The sequence below is a fragment of the Sarcophilus harrisii genome, chromosome 1 (genome assembly GCF_902635505.1).
Source record: "Sarcophilus harrisii chromosome 1, mSarHar1.11, whole genome shotgun sequence".
Taxonomy (NCBI): Eukaryota; Metazoa; Chordata; class Mammalia; order Dasyuromorphia; family Dasyuridae; genus Sarcophilus; species Sarcophilus harrisii.
The window spans coordinates 31,322,012-31,344,019 of NC_045426.1; the positions used below are offsets into that span (position 1 = coordinate 31,322,012).

The 22,008-nt window shown below is 38.3% G+C and overlaps 1 protein-coding gene across 4 annotated transcripts in view; it reads right to left on the reverse strand.

The window, feature by feature from the left end:
- The window catches only part of FRMD4B (FERM domain containing 4B), a 341,019-nt gene that overhangs the window by 42,169 nt on the left and 276,842 nt on the right, over positions 1-22,008 (reverse strand). For all 4 annotated transcript variants that reach the window (XM_031953872.1, XM_031953849.1, XM_031953859.1 and 1 more), the window contains 4 exons: positions 14,786-14,869; positions 11,682-11,747; positions 5,332-5,389; positions 4,042-4,128 (listed from right to left, as the gene is read on the reverse strand). In XM_031953872.1, coding sequence (XP_031809732.1) covers positions 4,042-4,128; positions 5,332-5,389; positions 11,682-11,747; positions 14,786-14,869 — 295 coding nt within the window. The remainder of the gene's footprint in view (positions 1-4,041; positions 4,129-5,331; positions 5,390-11,681; positions 11,748-14,785; positions 14,870-22,008) is intronic.

Here is a 22,008-nt window from a genome sequence, read left to right on the forward strand (position 1 = left end):
CATTTACCATATTGGAAATAAAAACTATTTTTGAATTTGTAGACCCTCTAAAAGGGTTTCAGAGATCCCCAGGATTCTCTAGACCATACTTTGAGAACCACTGCTATTAGGAGTCTCTATAATGTCAATTTTTTTTTTTAAAGGCCTACTGTTCACAATTAAGAGAGGAGGTGGTCATATTAGTGAAAATATTTTAATAGATAATAAACTGAGGCTGTTGAATTAATGAGTGATTGTTTATGAAGAAAAATTTCTAAAGGTTTGGGGTTTTTGCTTGTCTTGTATTTTTGCCTATCCTCTAAAGTCAGTTTTTCTTCCTCTTCTGTTTATCAGCCAAGATAGAGCATTAGTTCAAATCCAGCCTTAGACCACTTACTAGCTGTGTGACTCTGGGCAAGTCACTTAACTAGATTTGCCTCAGTTTCCTCATCTCTAAAATGAGCTGGAGAGGAAAATCATTCCTGGTAAGAGGTGATTTCCCCCATTGTTCACTCTCTCTTCCTCCTGAAATGTCTTCATTTTATATTGACTTATCTGTCTATGAATGTATTTAGCTCTCCCCCTCTTAAAGACTGTTGGCTCCAGCATACAGCACATAGCTGTAAAATGGGACCATTACTAAACATCAAAGTTTACATTTACCATATTGGAAATAAAAACTATTTTTGAATTTGTAGTAGACCCTCTAAAAGGGTTTCAGAGATCCCCAGGATTCTCTAGACCATACTTTGAGAACCAAATGGGGTCACAGAAAGCCGGGCACAACTGAAAAATGACTTACCAACAAAAACATGTATGTATGAATATATCTTTTGATCTGCAAAATAACCCTGGGAGACAGGAACTATTATTCTCTCTCCTATCTTATGGATAAGGAAGTTGAGGCAGGGAGAGGTTGAAGTGACTTGTCCAGGTTGTAAGTATATAAGATGGGATTTGAACTCAGGTCTTCATATTAAGCAAGGTGGTGCAGTGGGCAGAGTACTAAGCCTAGATTCAGGAAGTTTCACCTTCCTGAGTTCAATTCTGGTCCAAGATACTTCAACTAGTCATTTAAAACTAAGAGTCAGATATCAAACGCCACCATCACAACTTCATTTTAAGAAAATCATAGATTTCTGGATAATTCTCTTCAAATGAAAACCAAGGATTGGGAGGAAAGACATTTATACTCAATTTTTTAAAATTTGGGTCAAGTCTATTTAAAGAAATCCTGATATACAAAAGAGGCAAGGGAGGGGGAGGAGGAAGATGGGGGGATCAATTGTTGCATATCAAAGGATTCTTTGCTTTAGAGACTTCTCTTAAATATCAGGTCCCGTTCCCCCCCCCCCCCCCCCCCCCCCCCCCCCCCCCCCCCCCCCCCCCCCCCCCCCCCCCTCCCCACTCTCCAAGCCCCCCCCCCCCCCCCCCCCCCCCGGTCCATATCCAAGTATGATTTGCTTAGCCAAATCTGGCACACAGCAGGTGTTTAATAAATGCTTATTAATTCATTTATAAAAATGAAATTTCTCGGCAATACTTCCACTTTATAAATAATGGAACAGAGACTTAGTCTTAAGCCTCCTAAATATTACTCTGATGCAAATCCATCAGCCTGGAAGAGCTCTCTAGTGCTCCTGGAGCATGAGTTCCTGGTAGCATCTCTAGAAAGGTCGATTTAGGCCTCCTGGAAGGTGCTTCATTATTTATTTTGATCATTTCTGATAAGAGGTAACCAAGCCTTTCTAGGCCATCATCCAAGAGACTTGGGTTTCAGTCTCAGGCTGCTTCTGTGTGTCTACGGCCCCAGGCAAGTCCCTGGCCTCCTGGTCTTGGTTTCACAACCCTAATGCATGGGTTATGTTTATTTCCATCACTCCGTGGTAGAGGGAGGGGAGTGATTGATGGGAATGGGAATGCTTTGAAGATGAAAAGTGCTGAGCCCCATGATTAGCTCGGCTATTTAGGGAGGGTCTGGCTCTTCTTTTAAAACTCAGGAAAGCAAGGTCTAGGTGACAGGCGTGGGGTTCTGTTATTATGGCTTCTGGATACTTCAGTGACCTGGATGCCGAGGGGATGGCACAGGGAAAGCCTCTGCTTTCATTCCAGCCCCTTTCCGCTTCTTCTACCATAACGCCCACAAAATAAAATTTCTGAAAAACGGACCTGAGCTTGTTACTCTCCCTACTCAAAAACTTCCAGTGGCTCCCGGTGCCCTGAAGACAAAGGACAAAATCCACAGCTTTAAGGATCTTCAAAAGCCTAGCTCAGCAAGGCACAAGCACACAGTAGGAACTTATAAATATTTTTTGACCAACTGACACTCTGCCTCTCATCCTATTGAAATGAGCACTCTGTAATCAGAGATCCTGGGTTCAAAACCTGCTTCTGATGCTGGAGAATACCTCAGGAAAGTTCTCATAATTTCAATTCCTCCAGCACTGAACTTGCTGGTCTCTGGGGTCCCCGCTGGTTACTCTTTTTTATGTATCTATAGACTATTTCCAAAACTGGAGCCAGATGCCAAAATTGGGAGGAGGGGTACAGAGGTAGGAGAAGACTAGGGAATAAGTATTTAACCGTGCTAAGCAAACATTATCTCCTTCGATTCCCCACCTGGGATCAAATCTTGGCTCTTGTGTGTTCGTTGGCAAATTTCTGGCCTTTAGTTTCCTCATCATAAAATGAAGGGGATGGGCAAAATGGCCTCCAAGGTGTAGATGAAATCTCTGTTCTTGTGATCCCACCTCAGGAGAGGGTCTAGAACACACTCCCTAGTTCACAAAACCTCTACCTTCCTCTAAATCAGCTCCAATACCTTCTCCATGACGCCGCCCTGATCTTCACTCTCTCTTCCTCCTGAAACATCTTCATAATATTTTGAATAGATTTTATATTGACCTCTCTATGAATGTATTGTGGCCCTCCCCATCTTAGAGACTGTTTGCTCCAGCATACGGCACATAGTAGGCACTTTAATACAGGAGAAGTATGACTGAGTTATGTTTGGACCAAAATGAAGCCTGTTCTTCCATCCCACTGATAGTCCTTTCCATTGGTTCTTATTGAGTAACAATGATTGGTCAACTAGATGTGGATACAGTGAAAGCAAAACAGGTCAATTCAGAGAGATTTCTGGTCAATTCAGAGATTTTTGGTCAATTCAGAGAGATTTCTGGTCAATTCAGAGTGATTTCCTTTTTTTTCCCCTTTAAACATGGCTTATAGTAAGCACAGTTCAAGTGCATGGGGTGCTTTATGGCTGAGAAAAAGTCTTTCCCATAATTACCCTGTGGGGTAGGTACTGTGGGCATTATTAATGACTTTATAGGTGAGGATAAAAGGCCCAGAAGTCACTTTTTCCCCACTATCCCCAGGTTTGCTTTTAAAAATTACAATTTATGTGCAAATGTAAGAGCCATATCCACTCCAAATATTCACACGGACTATTAACTGTGCAGTCTAGACTCCCCAGTTCATATTGGTCTGTTCAGTCACAGTCAGATATGCTGTACCTTGACCCAATTCAAGAACAAAAGACAACATCCAGCTAATGACAGGATGCCCCATCTTTTAAAAATTAAAATAAATTTATGATTCAAGATTTATAAAACTAAATTTAAAGAATTAAACAAAATTCCATCTTAATTTCAATAGAGTTCTATGTGTTTACAAATACTGTTCTGAAAAGGGCTCCATAGGCTGGTGAACCAGCCTGCCAAAAGACTTACACTATTTCTACCTCTGAAGCCATGATTTTGAGATCCAGGTGTGGAAGGGATCTCAGAAGCATCCGGATTATTCTCCTCATCTTATAGCTGAGACAATAGACCCAGAGGGAATCGAGGGACTTGTCCAAAACCACATAAATGGGAAGCACTCAAGGTGGTGTTTGAACCCAGAGTCTGTTGTGATTTCCACAACCAGTAGCTTTGGCCTGTACCATGGAAGAACCAAAAGTACAGAAACCAGAGCTCTCCATATGACTTGTACTTCTGAGATAGTTCAAAGGGTCTTAGCAATTTTTTCTCAAAATCATGTAAAACAACAAAAGCTTACTTTTCGAGGTTTTATTTTATCTTGCAAATCATACTGGCCAATTCCTTTATAGCTGATTCCGAGCCACCAAGGAATGCCTTGTTTATCCTATAAAATGGAAAAAAAGAAAAACAAACCATGAGAAATAATTAATCCATCCCTTCGGAGATGGAACCACAGTGAGCTACTCCATCCTTTAAGTATTAGTGGCTTGAAAATACAGGGAACAAGTCCTTTTTCTTAAGAGTTTTCTGAAATGATGGCAATAATAGCCACAGTCAGCATTTATATAGTGGTTTATTTAAGGTTTACAAAATACTTGGCAAATATCATGTCATCCTGTTTTAGTCTCTTAATACCCCTTTAAAGCTCTGAATGAGAAGTAGAACATTATTATTTTTGCCAGAGATAAAATGCTTGGCAATTCAAGCAAGAATTCATGATACAGACTCCTTTTGGCTCTTTGCTTTCTCGAGGAGAGCTTAAGGAAGTTCTGCTCAATACGGACAAAACTGTGTTAGATATTAGCAAAACTCTGAGCAGGCTGTACTGGAGCCAGCTTCACACAGCTTAGGGAGGTTGATCATTAAATTTCAGTGTAAGCATTTACACCTCAGAAATAAGCAAAGACTATAGAACAAGGCTAGATTTATTGTTTTGTTGATTGCCTAAACTTTAGAAAATCTCTAGACTTAGAGAAAAATGTTAATAATTCAGTTAAGGTATTAAACTTTAATTAAAGCTAATTAAATTTAAAGATATGTCATTCATACATTTTTTGGATGATGGGGCCACTTGGGATGGGGTCAGTTGTTAAACATTTCCCTGCATACCTCTGACAAGTTAAATATGTCAAGAGTCACAACATTTAGAGAGATTACAATATAGTGGACTAGCCTTACTACAAAAAAAAAAAAAAAAAAAATCAGTTACTTTTATTTACCAGAAAGGATTATTGTTTGATTAAGCCACTTAAATGGACATTTTTGTTTCTACTTTATGCTCTACAAATCTTAACGAATTAGATGCAGTCCAAGAACAGCTAACTAGGAATGTTGACAGGAGAGGCATTAGACAATGATAATCTAGTCACATTAAACTGAAAAATATTTTTACACTTAGAAACACTCTGAAAATATTGTCTGAACACATTTTCTGATAGTTGAGTTATTTCTTTTAATAGTTCTTAAAAAGTTCAAAAAACCCTTAACACTTGGGATTCTGACATTTGCAAAACTGTAATACAGTTTAACAACTTAGAAAAATGATGTACAAAATAAAATAAAACAAAAATTTTGTCAATATATTTACCTTCACTCCATAATAATGGACTCCATAAGTAGGCAGAGCTTCTACTATTTTCATATACCTGCAGAAAATCAGTATATTTCATCATTTTTGTAAAAATGAATTCTATGAAGAGTAATAAAAGTAAAATTATGTTAAGTAACCACTGAAAAGTGCAAATGACATTGGGGTATGATACGCTACTGCCAGCTTTCCTGTGCACACTTTATCGGCCCCCACAGATGGGCCAGCTGCCGTGACTAACGTCTCTTACCCAAGTTGTAATAAAATAAAACTTTCCTGTGAGTAATGTATTTTTGCTTATCAAAATTTCAGGAAGTTAAGAACAAAACTTCACTTTCAAAAAGACCTTTAGAACTGTTCTTTTTGACGTATCAAGGAAAAGGGCTACTTTATTAAAAATAGGGGAGATCTCTGGTATGGAAAATTTTTCTATTACAAACCCAGAGGCGACCAGTTCTTGGTGATGGTGTGACTATGACTGAACAAAGAAAAGCAGTATTAATAAAAGCATCAGGCAGTGCTTATGCTGTTAACAGGTTTCAACTTGTAGCACCATGTTCCCAGTGACCAAAAGCCACCCTGTCTGATACAGCAATTTTCAGATTTGGTTTTTACTCAAAGCTAAAAATATTTTGCAAATTCATCCATCCAGTATTTATATAGTGCCCAATCCAAGGCACAGTGCTAAAAATTAAGACAATACAAAAATGAATAAAGGAACTGTTGTTAGCGCAGGGGAGTTTAGTTCAGACAGTGTTGTATCAGACAGGCTTTGAGATATTGTATAACTCAGGGAATCTCTGATTATGCAATCCCTGCTATGGAGGCTTTATAACAGCGAGGCAGGATAAGACCAGCACATAAATAACTGTAATATACATTCTAAAAATGATAAATGCAATGAGAGATATAAATAATGTGCTTTGGGGATTACACTAGGGAGCGAGCACATCTGGCTAGTGATGGAGGCAGAATTTGTGGCAGGCTCTGAGGGATGAGAAGGATTGTTACTGACAGAGATGAAGTAGTTGTCTTCCAGGTGGAGGGAACTAAAAGGAAGGATTTGGACTCAAAGCAGGAAGTGATCATGAATACAAGTGAACATCACCAAGAATAAATCCTCAAGGGATTATTCTATCACTATAAAGAAGCACTTGCAAAAAGCATCAAATCTGGAAGCAAAGGATCCAAGTTCCAATCAGAGCACGCTGTCTATCTGCTACTAATGTGACCTTAGACAAGGCTCCCTGCAGACTCAGCTTTTTCTTCTTCACAATGAAAATAAGACTAGATGAAAAATTCTCACGTAATTTTAGGTTTGGAAATATTTGTTCCTGTCTTCAACAAACATTTATTGAATATATAGATACAATATGAAAAGTATTAGTACTAGGTCTCGATTTCCTCATCTGTAAAATGAGAATAATAATAATAGTCACAGTAAAAATATTTCCCCAGCTCCTGGCGATGAAATGATTCAATATTTGTAAAGCATTTTGTTATTGTTGCCGTTGTTATGATTCTAGTTTTCAATAACCGAGAAATGGTAATGGCCACAACCTTATTTTCAACTGAGAAACTTGGAAAGTTCATTTTAAGCATTTTATTCACAATCCAAGTTCAGAATTCATAAGGACTACCAGGGTGGAGTGCCTGTTTTTATAAAAATGTATTTCTTGGTGTATCATTGTGGGTTTTATAAGAACAGCAAAAGGACGTAATTCAAGAAATGGTATTCTTCCAAATAAAATATCCTTTTAGTTCCCTAAAGTCCGGGCTAAGTAACCATTTCCAGGCATATAAATGGTTCCTTAAAACTATCTTCACAAGTATTTGTAAATATGTGTTTTTTTCCTCCTCTCCCCAAAAATCATCCCTTGTGACAAAGATTTGAAAAGAAAAAAAAAAAAAAGAATTCAGGAAATTAATCAATAAACTGACCATTTCTGATAGTATATAAAATATTCTCCACTCATTGCCCCAACCTCCTAACTTCCGCCCAGCAGGAAGGAGGCTTATGTTCTTTCATCTCTTCTCTGGACCCAAGCTTGGTCCAAGCTTGATGGTATGTTTTGCTTTTTGATATGACACATTTAAGAATGCTTGCCTTCAACATTCTATTTTGTCTTTGAAACCCTATAATTCCCCAACATAATGAAACTCAGAATTAGAGGAAAAGCCCATTCTACTGGCAGAGAAAAATGAATTATTCTCAGATACCCTGACTAGGTTATGCTGCCCCTCAACCAAAAGAAACCACAGGTTTGAACTAAGTTTATCTTGCCTGAGTAGTAGCCACACTGAAGAAATGATACTGAAAAGATGAAAAGAACTCTGAAGTTATTACAAGGAAAAGTGAGTTATCTAATACTGAGAAATTATTCTAAACCACTTTTTGATTCTTTCTAAAAAGACACCTCACAGCTATCTCTATTTGGGGGCAGGAAAGATAATCTCTGAGTTCAATGGTGTGGGGAATTCTCAAGGGGAAAATTCCTTCATGGATGTCAATCAAAAATTCATTTACAATCCAAAGACTAGTGAATTTTCTCAGGCAGTCATAGATAGAGTGGGTGATTTGCCTCCAGCCTCACCCAATTATGTAATATCTGAGACAGGAGGAAGTCCCAGGTCTTCTTTAACAGATCAGTATCCCATTCTATTTCCTTACCACAGTGTATATCTCATAAATTGTGTCAAAAAAGGCCAGGGTTCCCTTGGGCTCAAAGACTTGTCAAAATAATAATGATTAAAGGATTGTAGATTTATAGCTGGAAGACCCTGAACTCTCAATTTTACAAGTGGTTTTGAGAAAGAAAGTGACTGGGTAAAAAGTAGATATGGGTTAGTACCACATAACTATGGGTACTATGCTGAGTTAGTACCACAATAATCAAAGATAGAAGGGCAGCACTGTTTATTGAAAAGATTACTGATTAACAACATTTCTCTGACTGAAGGAACAGAAAGTCAAGAACCTCACAGGGAATAATAATAAAAAGAGGGGGAAAAGGGGAGAGAGTTAGCAATAATACATGTCAAATTATACAACAAAACAGTATTCATAAAAATTATTTAGTACTGGTATCAAGTGGAAAAGTTGATCAGTGAAACTAATTGGGTACACAAAGAACAGAAGCAATCAATATGGTAGTATAGTGTTTCAAATATCAGGACAACAATTACTAGGGTAAAGGAAATACTGCCAAGGAAAGGGTTTAGATCAACAAGTTACACCATATAGCACAATAAACTCCAAATATATATGTCTAGACAACTGGTGGTACACGAGACAGAGTGAGATACTTGGTAGTCAAGAAGATGAGTTCAAATTCAGTCTAGAACATATTTAGCTGTGATTCTGGATAAGTCCCTTAATTTTCTCGATTCCTCATCTTTAAAATGGGAACAGGAGTATCTACATCAAAAGGAACTGGGCAGCTAGGTGGTACAATTGATCTGAATTTAAATCTGGCCTTCAGACACTGACTAGTTATGTGACCCAGGCAAGTCACTTAACCCTGTTTGTCTCAGTTTCCTCATTTGTAAAATGAGCTGTAGAACGAAATGGCAAACCACTCTGGTATCTTTGCCAAGGAAACTGTGAGGCCCTGAGCAAGTCATTTAGCTCAGTTTTCTCATTTGTTTAAAAAAAAAAAAATGAGCTGAGAAGGAAATGGCAAAATATTCTAGTATCTTTGCCCATATGGAGAGGGTCATAAAACATTACACATAATTAAAATGACTAAACCACAACAAAAGGCTCAAAGGGTTGTTGTAAGAAGCAAATGAAACATAAATAAGAAAAATACTCCCTAAAACCAAGCACTATAAATGAGTTACTGGTATTCTTGTTATTGTTTTTTTTAAAGGTTCCAAATCACTAATAATAAGATGAAGGCATAATAAAATAACTCAGAAGTTATTGGGAAAGTTGACAACTAAGAAAAATAACAACTGTTAAGAGGGGATACTGCTGATACATCTGTGAAGGATTTATATGTACAAAATATTTATAGCAGCATTTTTTTTTTTGTCATAGCAAAGAAGTGGGGATAAAGAAATGCTTGTTAATTGGCAAATGGCTAAGCATATGAATGTAATGGGATATTATTTAAGAAACTATGAAAGGGTTGGATATGGTGGGACATTCCTGTAATTCTTGCTATGAGGGACATTGAAGAAGGTGGATCTCTAGGGTTTAGGAGTTCTGAGGAGCAGGAGGGCCAAAGCTGGTGCTGTCCATATAAAGCCTGGGAGGAATATGGTCTATCCCCAGGAATGAAGTGAAGGGAAAGAAGGGGGAAATATTAGGTTCCTATGAAGAAGTAAATTGGTTCAAGATAGTTTTCATGCTGATCAGTAGTAGGGTCAGGAAGGTTAGGGGCTGCTAATATCCTACTTAGGTGGGATAGGGAGATTCTGATCTCAAGAAAGTAACAAAAGGAAGGGAAGGATAGACAGAAAGAAAAGAAAGAAAAAGAAATGAAGAAAGAGATCAGACTAAGAGAAGTTTGACAAGGCTTATGTGAACTGATACAGTGAAAGGGAAATAAAGATCTTATTTATAAAATGAAGGAATTGGACAAGATGATAGCTCAGGTTCCTTCTAGCTCAAAATCCTAGGAAAGATTTTTCAATATAATCATATCCTTTTAAAATGATGTTCTTAGCAAAAATATAGTCATTTTATAAAACAATAAATAGATATATGTTAACAAGTTTACTGTAAAAACAGGATAGTTAATTTTATTTGTTTCCTGTATAAGTAGGTCACGGTCCAAGTACACTGTAGTAGATGTATTCTGATAAAATATAAGATTAAACTGAGCAAAGGAGTATAAAGATATTGTCTATGATTTTAGATACTAGAAAACAGTGTTTTGGTTTTCTCACAATCTGTCCCATATTTGATGAGGGGTGGCAGTGGGGCAATACACAAGATAAATACAAATCAAAACAACTGGTAGGTTTCACCTTACACCTTGCCAACTAGCAGATGACAAAAGATGGAAATCTTCATTGTTGAAGGGGTTGGAGAAAGACAAGTACAATAATGCACTATTGGTAGAGCTATGAATTATTCTATAAAGCAATTTCTAATTATTCTAAGAAAACGACTAAAACATTCATTCTCTTTGGATGGACTGCTAGACATTCCAAGAAGGTATCAATGATTAAAAAGGTCTCAGATATACAAAAATATCCAGAGCAGCAATTCTTTTTGTGTGGTAGCATAAAACTGGAAATGAAATGGAGGTCTATTGCTAGTAAAGCTAGTATGTGAATGTAATTGGATATTGTTGCATTGTAAATGATGAAGTGAAATATGGGAAGTCACATAACGTGAAATAAACTGAAAACATCATATCTATAATGACTCCAGCAATGCAGATGGAAAGAACTGCTATAAAATAATTGAAATTGAATGCTCTGACCTAAAAAAAAAAAAAAGATCAAAACAATTCAGGATGCACTTTCTTTTCTAGTTTCCTAAGAGTGAGGGATAATGGGCATGGTACATTACTTATAATTGGATGATTAGTGTTGATCAGTTTTGCTAAACTGCTTCTTCTCTTTCCCTCAAGTCTTCTCCCCTTCCCTTCCTCCCCATCCCAATAAGAAATGATTCTCAAGAAGAAACAACAGAGAGGGATAGATTATTGGTATATAAGAATTTTTTTCCCCAATTTTAAGAAATAATTTTAAATTAATGTTAAATTCAGGGCACAAAATTAACTTCTAACAAATGGATAGCAACTCTAATAATGAGAAAAAAAAATACCATCCTGAGTGATTAAAAACTGATTTGAAAATGTGTACCACAAACCAAAAATACCTAGTGTACCTTTTTTTAAAAAAAAATTCTCTAAAAACCTCCCAATACCTTGTGCAGAAGAAATAAAATTAGGAAATCAGAGACAGTGGCAAGACTTGTATGAAATGATTACATACTGATAATGATTATAGCAAGAGAAATGAGAACACCGTATAAAAGGAGCTAAACTGAGATGAACTGCAAGGCAGCCAATCTTGGGCTCTGAAAACAAATGACAAAACATATCTACATATAGAGAAAAAGAAATGAATCTTATCTCTCCTCTCTATAGGAGTATGGATTATTAATTTAAGAAGGAAGGAAAGAGGAAGGGAAAGAAGAAAAGGAAGGAAAAACAGAGGAAAAGAAAAAAATGAAAAAATTATTTCCCAATTTGTACTTTCTTGACACAAATAGTTTGATACATGGTTGATTAGAAAATTTAGTGACAAATTATTTCTAATTATGCAAATGAACATGTGAAACAAGGAAACGGTAACATATTTAAAGAGAGAAAAAAGAAAAAACTCACCTAACAATCGCTTGCCCTCGAGTCAAACCTTTGATTTTTTGATAATGTTCAATTACTTTGTCCTCACTGGTAAAAAAAAAAAAAAAAAAAAAGAATCAATTAAAAACACATTAAGCTTATGCTTTTTATATAAGATGTCTCAATTTCCTGATCCCCAGATCAGGGAACAGAAAATTTTTATTTTGTTAAACACACAAACAACTCCTTAAAGGAAAGCCCTTTGCGGATTTGTCAATGTGGCTCAGACAAGAGACGTTTTTCTTTTCCAACAGGGGAAATCCCATTATAATGCTGTTTCCTGGTTGAGACCCAGGGGCAGAAAAGGTTCAATAAAAAAAGTAACCTGAATATTCTACCCAAAGAAAGGTCCAATACAACTCTAGGAATATTTAGGTATATTAGCATTTCTCCCCTACTCCCTTTTATTTCTCTTGTAGATCTTCTGATAAAAACCTGATTGTCAAAGAGCAGCCCCAATTCTCTCTCTCTTAGGTCAGCAAACACCATTCTTCTTTGTATTGGGAGTATTCCTCACATTCCAAGCTTTTAACAGGAAGTCCCTCCCCCAATCCCACCCTCCAACTCAATTTCAGAAAGGAGATAAGATCCTAGGTGGAGAACAGCTTTAGCTAGCCCTGTTGATTTTTAAGTTGTTGGCCCATGGGTTTATAGGGTATTCAACCTCATTATTTGACATAGAGCAATTATCACATTCCACTGAATCATCAACAGAAGGGAGCTAATTTGGATCTTCCTAACATGTCATTTTTGTTTCCACTTTCATATTTTAAAGTTTAGAAGAAAGTAAAATCCAATCATGTCATGAATAATGGGAGGAGATCGCATGTTGTCTAGAAAATGATTTTATGGATAGGATGAAAATACAAATAAGTAAATCCGTCCAAAGATACAACTTGGTGAGCTTAGGATCAAACTTCAGTGGTCAAATCATGCTATTTCTCCTTCCACAATATTTTCTCATCAGATCCCTTTTCTCTAGTCACATGGCTAAACACCTTAGTTCAGTTTATCACCTCTTACCTTCATCATTACATAACTGCCTCCCAATGGGGTTCCCTGCCTCAAGTGTCTCCCTATTCTAGCCCATCCTATGCAGTGCTGGCAAATGACTTTCCTTAAGTGGTTCTGACTATGTCATTCCCCTTCTCAGCGAATTCTAGTGACTTCCTGTTGTCCTGACATAAAATATTAATTTGTTTTTGTCTTATTATTTATATATCCATTAAACAAAGCACAGTTCCTGGTGCACAGGGGGTACTTAATATTTGGTGATTAATGGAGAATTGGGAATTTGAATAGATTTCAAGTTCATTTGAGGCAACTATGTATGTGAAGTGACAGCTAAGAAATGACTAAGGCTTCTGATCTTAAAAGATACGACATTCCCATTGCTCTGCATGATGGGACTCCATCTGAAATAAGGTGTTTGGTTCTAGAAGCCATACTTTAGGAGAGACAATGGAGAGCATTTAGAGGATGGTAATTCAGTTATTCAAAGTGTCTCAGGCTCAGGACAGGCAGAACCTTTTAAAAAGCAGTCATTGATTCCTTTAAGGTATTTGACTAGGTCTAGGATCCCATTCTAAGAATGGTGGGGTTTTTTATGCATAAAATAAATATATAATATTACAAAAGAAACCAAAAGTCAGTGAAAGATAATGATTCATTTTTTTTCCTACTCAAGCTCATGGATCCCCTGAAATCTATTCATGGATCTCTAGGTTAAGAACTGGGGAGAGTTCTTTGTAGGGAAGAAAAGACTTCAGAGAAAAGATGAGTGCTACCTTGAAATATTTAAACAGTTCTGATGTGCAAGGAGGATTAGGTTTTGCTCTAATTTGGCTGGACAGGGTAGAACTAGGAGCTATGGAGTTTCCCTAACCTTAATCACTGATTGGGCATTGCCTCCCTCAGTCAAAATGAGCCCTATTCAAGCTAACTTTAAAAAGCTAAGGTCTCCCCCTGTGTCCAGGGCCATCTCCAGTCATCCTGATCAGACAGATTGTCTGACCACTGGAGTCAGACCATGCTAAGGAGGAGAAAGTGAGATTGGTGACTTGACACTTAAATGCATGTCACAACATCACTTCCCTGATGTCATGGACCAGTCCTGATGAATAGGAGTAGGAGCTGCCCCACGGGGACTCATCTGCAACTGGACAGTTGAGCAATTCTTCCTTCTATACTACAATACATAGCCTGTTGTTCTTTCTTAGGCTGAAGAAACAGTTCATCAAATACAATGGACACTTTACCATGCTTCACATTAATATTTATATTAAACAAAATCAGGTCTTGCTATAGTGTTTGCTAGCTACCAAGCATCCTGATCAATTTAATAGCATATCCCAAGATTCTTTTCAGAACTTTATACAGAATTGCCTCCCAGATTTCTGGGCCTCAGTTTCCTCCTCAGTAAAAAAGGGCGTTGCCATAGCAGTGGTCCTCAAACTTTTGTTCTCAATATCTTTATCCTATTAAAAATGACTGAGGATCTGTCCAAAGAGTTTTTGTTTATGTGATTTATAGTTATAGATATTGATCACATTAAAAATAAAAACTAATTATGAATTTGTAGACTCTCTGAAAGGATTTCAGAGATTCCCAGGATGCTCTGGACCAGACTTTGAGAACCACTGCTAGGCAATGGCTAAGATCTTTCCCTTTTCAACTCTACTACCCCATGAAATACACTCAGATCTTTATGCCAAGAATTATTACACAGAAAGCCCCAGAAAATCTAGATCAAAGTCATGGACCTAGAAAAGGGTGAGACAGGAAGAGCAATTTCTATGGAGAACCTAATGTTCACCAGCTTCCCTTGTTGGCTCATTTTCTTCTCTGTGGTCAGAACCTTGATGTTTTCCATATTTTTTTTTTCTATTTTCAATCCCATGAAAGATGTTCAGTTCTCAACAGAGTTGGTCTTGTGAACTGTCTTCCCTCATTAGACTGTAAGACCTTTGAAGGCAAGAACTCTTTCTTTTTCACTTTTGTATCCCCAGCAGTTGGCATACGAGAGGTGTTTACTAAATATTTATTGACTGACTGTGTTTGCATCTCAGTGTGACTTTGTGACTTACCAATAAGCAAGGGATGGATGTTCTTGAAGTGTCTGAGTAGGAAACGCGGGCAGGGTTTTTAAGTCTTTCCTGGCATTGTCGTCACTAAAAATAAAAGCAAGACACAACGATCAGCCTCATGGTCAGAAATAAAATGTTTTTGATGTTTGTAGTCATGAAAGAAACAGCCTCTGGGAAATGATTCTTTTACGCAGCATCGTGTCATAAAACCAGGATTCTTTGGGCTGTCACATGGGCAAAGCTACTAGTAAACATAGAACAGGATGAAGTCAAAAAGAACCTGAGCTGGGAAAGCCACATGGTCAACACTTATTTGTGACATTTACTAGCTGTGGAGCCTTGGCTGAATGACTTCATTTCTCTCAGCCTTGGTTTCTTCATCTGTAATAATACTTGTCCCATCAACCCTGAAGGGTGACTGTAAGGATACCAATATAATGCATATAAAGTGCTTTGAAAAACCTTAAAAGATATATACATATTAGCTGTTATTAATAGTTCAGTCACCCAAGAAGAATTTGTTGGGTATCTATAATTATTTGCATAACAATAGGGGAAGAGAGCAGGATAGTGTGTGAAATGCCTTATAAATTCTAAAAGCATTATCAGTTAGTTATTATTGTTAAGGATCTTACAGTAGGAAGAGTTCAGCCTTCTCTTAATAACACACATGAAACAAACTCAGTCAACTTAGTTCAATACAACAAGACTTTGTAAAGCACCCACCATGTGCCCAGCAACGTGTTGGGTGCTAAGGATCCAAATGAAAGGTATTGACAATAAGTAGAAGCTCTGAGCTGCAAGAGATTAACCAAGGTGAGAAAGCTTCCTACTACTCTGAGGATTCATCCCCTATCCAGCAAACTGGCAAAGATGATAAAAGACTGAAACATTCATATGCTGTTTGTGTAATGGTAAAAAACAAACAAATAACAAACAAACAAACAAAAAAAAAACCTGATAAAATTATATTAGAACCATGCTAGGAAAGCGAAGAAATTGTTCATAGCCATTGATCCCAATCCTAGGGATACAGATCCAAGAGGTTCCAGAGGATCAAATGGGACGGTATTTGTAAAGCACTTAGCACAGTGTCTGGTATAGCACAGATACTGGTATAAATGTTAGCTATCATCACTATTATTATTAGTGGGAAAGGGCAAAAATACAAAAAAATACTTTTTGTGGTAGCAAAATACCAGAAGCAGAGTGGTTGCCCACAGATTGAGGAATGGCTAAACAGCATGGGGTGTATGACTCCGACGGAATATGATTGCACCCAAAACCACAATTATGAGGAACTTGGGGAAACCTGGGAGGGCTTGTTTGAACTGATAGAGAGAAGCACACAAAAGGCCAATACGTGACTTGACCACAATGATGTAAAAAGAGCAACACTAAAAGACATGAGAATTCAGATCAAAGAGATGGTAAGCAATCATGACTCCAATAGATCGGATGATGTAAATGTATAGTAAATAAGGTGGTGTACTACGGGTGCCAAAAGGGGCATACATCAGACAGGGTCATGGTGTCAGTTTGTAGTGTTTTCAAAGTGCTTTATCACAAGGGATGATTTGGATAATGGGAAAATGACAGCAAAGCAAACAGAAACTCAAAAGCATCGATAAATTATTTTCTAAAAAGGCTTCATGGAGGAGGTGAGCCATGAGCAGAGAAGAGTCAGAGAGAAAGAGGGGGGAACACAAAATGTCATCAAGGTCAACACCAGCATTGACAGCACAACTGGATCACTGCGCATGAGACTAGGTGGATGGATAATACAGAGAGCTAATGGAGAACGGGGGGATTTTGCTTCATTCTGTCATATAAAAATCACCACTTCCAATTTTTCTTTCTTTTCTCAAAGCATCACGTCAAACATCCCAAAATTGTTGTGAGAATCAAATGAGATATTTGTAAAGTGCTTAGCACAGCAGATGTACATAGTAGGTGCCCTATAAATGCTTATTTACTCCCATTTTCCCCAAATCTGAGTTGTTGCTTTTTCTTGAAGTCCTAGGGTCAGATTATGAACTGAAAGGTCATCGAGGCTGGAGGGGGAAAACTGTTTCAAAGGACTACTAGGTTTGGGAACTAGCACAATAAATAAAAGTATAATAAAACATGCATAACCTTAATATGTGGTTTTCTGAGTCAATCTGCAGCTGAAAGGAGCCTGTTTCTGTTTCAGTTTGACACCACTGTTCCAATCCAACCTTTTCTATTTTTATAGGCAAAAATATGGAAAATCTTTTTGTTACTGTTCAGTCACTCGATCACCTCAGAGATACTAAAGTGATTTATCATTTCCCTCTCCAGCTCATTTTACAGATGAGGAAAGTGAGGTAAATAGTTAACTGATTTGCTCAGGGTCACACAGCTAGTAAGTGTCTCAGGTAGGTCTTGCTGACTCCAGGCCACAGAGCTGCCCCCTTCTTGAACCCAGAGACAAGTGAAATGTCCATTCAGGAGGTTCCAGAACATCCGATTCTAAATTCATTATTCTTTCTCCTCAATCTTCTAAATCCTTGAACAAAATCAAGTTGCTTGCAACTCATGACTTCTTTAGGACAAGCCTCTCTATTCATTACAAATCTTAGTGGGATGGTTTGACAATCTTGGAAAACTGGTTTTCTGCTGTCTAAACTTCAAAATATACAATAATTCAGTTTGTTCATTTTAAAGGTCACCTGCCAGCCCACAATAGAGTTATTTCTTTCCCTTCCTAACTTATTTTATGTACTTTCACATTTCTTTAAACTGAAAATGCAGAAAGCACGTCTGTTAGAAGTCTATTAATGCAAAAGTCTGTGTTCTTGGGTTGAAAAATGAGTCAACCTTAAAAAAAGACATAAACAAAGTATCTCCTACGCTCCCAGAAACCCTGTATAAGAGTAACTAGAGGGGACAGGGACGGGACCCATAATTTTAAGGGTACAGAGAACAAGGTCTCCTATAGCATGAAACTTCCTCTACTGACTCATCCCTCTTAGTAATACAGTCTTCAAGAACTGCCAGGAGTAGTGAGTTTTCTAACTAATGCTTCTCAGCCTTCTGTGCTGGACCTCTGTCTAGTTTACATTAACCAAGGGTATTCCAATAGAGCAGTATTGAACCGAACCAGCTACACCCAGCGAAAGAACTCTAGGAGATGACTAGGAACCATTACATAGAATTCCCAATCCCGATATTTTTGTTCACCTGCATTTCTGATCGCCTTCACAGGCTAATTGTACACTATTTCAAAGTCTGATTCTTTCTGTACAGCAAAGTAACTGTTTGGACATATATACTTATATCATATTTAATTTATACCTTAACATATTTAATGTGTATTGGTCAACCTGCCATCTGGGGAAAAGGAGGGGAAAAATTGGAACAAAAGGTTTGGCAATTGTCAGTGCTATAAAATTACCCATGTATATAACTTGTAAATAAAAAGCTATTAAAAAAAAAAAAAAGTCTATGGTAAGGCTCTCTTCATTGTACCGCCTTGCTAGGCAAGCAAGCAGATCACTTGACGAACTCTTGCTACCTGCCAGGGTCCAATATCGAGGAGAAATGGCAGACCCAGGGAGCCACACTGCTGAGAGCGAGCTGGGCCAGGGGTTGGCTCAGGGTCACAAGTATTAGCAGAGGACCTGGGCTGAGTTCTCTGCACACAGAGCCCACGAAGGCTGGCAGGCCTGCCCGACTCCCACCAACACCCAGGAAATTAATTTACTCTCAAACAGGACATTCCTGAGCTCTGAGGGAAACCTAAGTATTATTTTAAGCATGCATTTGAATGACGAGGGCACGAGCCCTGGGTTTATCCGTGTCCGGACAGGAGATTGTTCCTATAAATCCAGAGCGATCACTTGTGCCAAATGATGACATCAGAATCATTCCCCCATCATGACAAGGGGACCAAACGGAGAAGAAGCTTGACTTTGGCATTTTATCTGATCTTCCCCAAAGATCCCTTTCAGATCCAGAACATGAAGCTGTCTAGAATCAAATAGGCTGGAATGTGGATTGAGTAAGTATTTATATATCCCTGGCATTTATACAGTGTTTTAAGATGTGCAAAGTATTTGGGGCATTATCTCATTTGGGGCATTATCCCCCCTTTGGGGGGAAGGAGACGGACGTACTTGGAGTAGAACAGGCCATTCAAAGCCAACCTTTGAGACTTAATGTATCTATACAATCTTTGGTCCTAGTCTTCACCATATGTAAAACGGGGGACTGAGGGGTGGACTAATTTAGGTGCTTTATGAAGTCTCTTATTCTAAATCTATGAGCTTGGTGCCGTCACCCCCATTTTACAGATGAGGAAACTGATTGGTATTGGATCACACAGCTGGTAAAACTACTTCTGTCACCCAACTTCAGGGTAGTAAACCCTACATCATTCAGGTAAAAAGTAAGAGGAAAATGTTTCTTTGATTCCTTTTCTGTTTCTTGTGTAGCCTGTTCTCCCTCTCAAAAAAAAAAAAGTACTTTCTTTGTCACTCACTATGGAGTGACATCTGTTAACACTGGTCTTAAAAAATACACGGAAAAGGATGCATGGCTGACTAAACAGCCTCCTCCTCCTTAAGTGTGCAAAATTTGGGGCCTACAAACACTTGTGAGCAAACAGCCACCCCAGCAAATATGTGCACCTGCTCCTGCCTAATTGCAAGCTCCCTTATTCAGTCCCAGGGACAATTAGCCACCTGCCATGCGAGAAGGAACACTCCAACGCATGACGGTGCATGCAATTAGCAAATTGTGGGCCCTAACATTTCCAATATAAAATGCAATTTAAATAGGGTTCTCTTTCAGGCTTTTTGCTGCCTATGCCTCTGACACTTATGGAGTGGGGAAATGTATGGGATAGCTAAAAAACAAATGCTTCCTAAAGCAAAAACTCGATTACTGTGGGGATCACAAAGTCCTGCTTCTGGGAGCCTACAAAGGGACATCTGTACCTTCTGAGTAATGCTTTTTCACATTTATAAACATCTTAAGTAATAAACAGCACACCACTAATCAAGTGAAAAAGTATCCTGGGAATAGCCTTGATCATTTCACAGCCCGTAGTAATACCAATGCTATAAATCGTAGCAGCTTTGAAATTGTAAATGTAACCTAAGGACCCGATGGGCCTCTTATAATAAAGTCTAAAACCAACCTATTGGTTGAGGGGCCCTGGGCAAATGGATTTCTTTCTCCGAGCCTCAGTTTCCTCCTTTGCCAAAACGAGGCAGAAGAACTAACCGTCTTTCAACAACTTCCTCTCTGACACTTCTATGATTTCATTAACAGGCCTATGAGCAACATGGAGCATAGTCCAAGAGAAAGTTTTATACAATGAAAAAGGTTCCTCAGTGACCTGCTGCCCATGCTCTCCATCTCTGGTCTCTTGCATTTGTAACCTTCTACAAAGGGTTCTGGACTTTTTTGTTGTTCTTGTAAGCCCCTTTTGGCTATCTGCTGAAATGCATGACCCTTCCTTAGAATATGTAAATGTACAAAATAAAATATATAGGATTACAAAGGAAACCAATTCTACAGAATTACAGTGAGCAAAACACCCATGTCGAAGTATGGCTTTAGTATTAAATTAGTAAATTTAGTATTTAGTATCAAAACAAGCCAAGTTCAGGTGATTCTAGGTTAAGAACTCCCAGTCTACAGCCTTTTTTGACCTTGCCCCAACTCATAACTGCCAAAACTTTATTTTGTTTATGCTTATATATAGGTGTTGTCTCCTCCTTTGGAATATGAGCTCCCACAGGGATGGGGCTGTTTGATTTTGATCCTTATATCCCCAGCCCTAGTACAAAAGCTGGCACATAAATATCATTTTTAAAATGCTTTGCTGATTGACTGATTACTATTCAAAGATCCCTTGCCCCACACTCATCTGCCAAAGAGAAATATTTGTCAAGTTTTAGCCATATTTGTCTCCTCCCATCTTGTTAAGCTGCTTTTGCTGGAAAACTTGTTAAAAAAAAAATATCAAGGTCCCTATTATTAATAATCAGAAGAATCCAAAGTAGTCAGGCCAATAGGTGTAATATCAGCCAGTCCATTCATTCGGAACACACGAACATCTTCGGCTGGGCCTTGGCGCAGAAATAAAACACCCCAGCCTTTGAGGAGTTAATATTCTCCTACACAGAACATATGTCATTGTCCCAGGTAATAAGTACAAGATAGGCAAGCAGGCAGTAGACAAGCTTCTCTTAGAATATGGTCTCTGATTTGAGTCTGAAAGAAGGATGGAGATTCAAAGAGGTGAGGAGGAAGCATCTGATCCACCATTAAGAATGACAATCTGTTTGTGCTACAGACTCTAGGGAACCAGGATGTGGACTGATTTCCCTAGATAACCTACTTAACAGTAAGTTATTGATTGACCAATCCATCAGGGACACTACAGAAGACAAGTTTCTCACAGCTAGCAGCAGAATCTCAATCTTTCCCCCCTCTTCTCCCCTCCCCTTCCCTCCCTTCCCCTTTCCCCCCTCTTCTCCCCTCCCCTTTCCTCCCTTCCCCTTTCTCCCCCCTTCTCATATTTTGAAAAGACTTCCTCTTCCCTACTTCCCAAAGTTTCCAGAAATGTTAAGTAGGCTCAGCCTAAAACTGGACCTTCTATTTATTTATTTATTTTTCTGAGGCAACTGGGATTAAGTGACTTGCCCATGTCACACAGCTGGGAAGTGTTAAGTGTCTGAGAGCAGATTTGAACTCAGGTCCTCCAAACTTCAGGGCTGGCGCTCTATACACTGTGCTGCCTTTTAAACTTTTAACCACATTCAATGGAAGCCTTGGCCAGTGGCAGAGAGGGCACGCAATCTAATAGGAGGAGGCTGATAATGAAGAAAGCAGGTAAGCAAGCATTTTACACATTAAAATGAGTGTATTTAAACACAGCATATCAGACACTATGTTAGGATACAAGGACAAAAGTAACACAATTCCTACCTTCAAGGAAAAAAATGTGGACCAAAAAATAAACCAATTACTACCTTGTCTCCCAATGGGGAGATTTAAAAAACTCAACTAAAGCAGATAAAAGCAGATACTTTGGTCAGGGGCACAGCTTTCGAGGCCCAGCAGAAAGCAGTAACATATGAGCGGAGGTTGCAGGAGGAGGGGGATTTTAATGGTGTCGAGATTCACTGTCAGAGTCACATCCTGGATGAATGTCTCACTGGGAGACAGTACAGATGTTGGGCTGTGTT